The sequence below is a fragment of the Antrostomus carolinensis genome, unplaced genomic scaffold, assembly GCF_000700745.2.
Source record: "Antrostomus carolinensis isolate BGI_N321 unplaced genomic scaffold, ASM70074v2 scaffold26250, whole genome shotgun sequence".
Taxonomy (NCBI): domain Eukaryota; kingdom Metazoa; phylum Chordata; class Aves; order Caprimulgiformes; family Caprimulgidae; genus Antrostomus; species Antrostomus carolinensis.
The window spans coordinates 16540-19281 of NW_010288159.1; the positions used below are offsets into that span (position 1 = coordinate 16540).

The window sequence follows — 2742 nt, forward strand, 5'->3', positions numbered from 1 at the left end:
AGGAATTTTTCCCAGGAAGAACGTTTTCTTCCTCTTATTTCAATCAGAGGGAAAATGTGGGGGTGTCCCAGGAGCACCCAAGGGTCCCAGCTGATCCCTGAGCCCCAGCATGTGCTGGGTGGTACCCAGAGACCCTCGCTCTGGCCAGGCTGTGCTCAGCATCCAGCAGCCCAGCACCCAGCAGCCCAGCTGGCTGCCCACTCTAAAAAAAAGCTCAAACCAGAGTGTTTCTCAGCACAAATACAGCTCAGAGCCAATGCTAAATATGAGCCCTTGGGTTTCCAACGGGAAAAAAATGGCAGGATACGAAGAAAAAAATGTTAAAAAAATCCAAAATGAGAATAACTTAGTCCCTTAATCTCACTCCCCATTTCCATTCCCTGCTTTTCTCAAATTTCTAACCAATTTTTTTCTTCCCACCACAAGAGACCTGTAGCTTCTCACACAAATCACTGCAGGGACTTTATCGTCCTTTGTCCTTGGTGCCCCAGCGCTCGGCCACGCTCTTCACTCCCAACACAGGGTGAGGTCTCATGTGCCATGAATTTTACACAATTTCTCCCAGGATCAGGGAGATTTGGGCATTATCACACACCCAGCTGCTGTCCTGAGCACAACCCAGCCAGAAACCAGCTCTGCCAACTACGTGCTATCTAGCATCAGACCTTCTCCTATCTGGAGCCTGCAGATAAGATGATTTAACGTACAAATGTTTCACATTAAATTTCCAACAAACTCTCCTTTTTTTGAGCTGCAATTGATAACAAATGCAATAAAAACAAGGGCACAAGCCAGGAAAATAACACAACTGGACATTTTCTCAGACTTCTGTATCTAAGTTTACCCAGCCCATTGTTGCTAACTTTGGCTATTTTAAAAGCAACAAAAAAAGCTTTAGAAGCAAAGCCTGGCAGCAGGCTGAAAGCCACAAGTAACTAGAACTTTTTTGATGTTATGTGAGAATTTCAGCTTCCTCTTAAAAGCAACGTTAACTGTTCGGTTTATTTATGCAAAGCTTTCTTACCCCAATCTCCACGCATTTCCATCATATAAATCATCCCAAAGTCCCTGGCCAGTGCAGCACATTGCACTGGGGAAACAGGCAGGGAGATGGGAAAGCGATTTGCCCAGTGCCCCTCACCTGGGAACTGACACAATCCTGGGACCTGCTCTGATGCTTCAAGGAAAAAGTTCTCAGAAGTCACTGGTAATGAATCAAAAGTCCGATGGGCCCTTTTGAATCTCTCACTCCCAACGAGCTGGTTTTCTTTTTAAAGTGAATTTTAAATTCTTGATTTTCTGAGCGTTAAGATCCTTGAAGATTTATTTTTCTCCTGGTGGCAGGAGGGGCTGGGCTGAGGTTTGTACAAACTGGGACAAGCACACCTATAAATCACCTCCTCAGAACAGCATCTCCCAGCACAAGAAGCCTGCACGTTAACACCCGAGTACTTATGTGCATTTTTCATCTTAGAGCATGTGAAAAATCCCAATTAATCCACCAGGACTCGCTGGGGTTTTAAAATCAAGCATCTGTGCAAACGTACACTGGATCAATGCCCCAACATGAACCTTTGTTCACCAGCCAAATCTCATACCTCGTCCTCCCAAAACAAACAGGAACGGGTAGCAGCATCGCGTGACAATGACACAGTGACAAACAGAAGGAATCCAAACAGAGGTGACAGGGACAGCCCTGGCCAGGGGCAGGACAGGGGAACAGCTGGTTTTTGTCCCATCCCGATTTGCTGGGAGATGGGAAGGTTTCCTAGTGCAAGACTTCTATTGTTGTAGGAGCTATATGGAAAGGGGGGCGGTGCAGATGTACGTCACCTGTGGGGACACACCTCCACATACAGCATGTGTGGGCAACACACCTGGGCGCTCCAAGCCCAAACTCATAGCACGGGCCCATCTCCAGCAGGCACGGCCACACGCCTGTGCCACGCACCCCCACACCTCCTGCACAGACACACCACCAGCGCCACACACCCCCACATCTCCTGCATGGACACATGCCTGTGCCACACACACTTCCTGCACGGACACACCACCAGTGCCACACACACCCCCACACCCACACCTCCTGCATGGACACACCACCAGTGCCACACACACCCACAACTCCTGCACGGACATACCGCCAGTGCCACACACACCCCCACACCTCCTGCATGGACACACGCCTGGGCCACACACAGGCACAAAGCTCTGGCTCACGTGCGGACACCTGTGACATGCAGAACTCACCTCACCATCCATGGGCACAAACATGGGCCGTGCACATGCACCGGGTATCCATGGCACACAGCTAGAGCATGGATGCACATGTGTCAGGTACTCACAGGAGTGCACCTATGGTGTGAATGTACCTCAGGCACACTTGCACACACCTATGGCATGCACATCTATGGCATCAGCATACCTACAGCATTGGCGTACATATATCATGGGGACACCTATGGCATTGGCATACCTATAGCATAGGACCTATAGCATGGGAACACCTATAGCATGGACACACCCTTATAGCATAGGCACACACCTATGGCACATGCACACCCCCATAGCATGGGCACATCTGTAGCACGGGCACACCTATGGCACGCACACCCCTATAGCACGGGCACACCTATGGCATGTGCACCCCTATGGCACGTGTACACCTATAGCATGCACACCTATGGCACACACACACCCATGGCACATTCACACCTATAGCACGGGCACCCCTATAGCACA

The 2742-nt window shown here is 49.8% G+C and overlaps 1 protein-coding gene across 1 annotated transcript in view; it reads right to left on the reverse strand.

Annotated features, from left to right (window-relative positions):
- The window catches only part of MMP28 (matrix metallopeptidase 28), a 15649-nt gene extending 13375 nt beyond the window's left edge, over positions 1 to 2274 (reverse strand). The window contains exons 1-2 of the mRNA XM_029084410.1: positions 2251 to 2274; positions 659 to 682 (exon numbers count right to left, since the gene is read on the reverse strand). Of these exons, the coding sequence (XP_028940243.1) occupies positions 659 to 682; positions 2251 to 2274 (48 nt within the window). The remainder of the gene's footprint in view (positions 1 to 658; positions 683 to 2250) is intronic.
- Between the last annotated feature and the right edge of the window lie 468 nt (positions 2275 to 2742).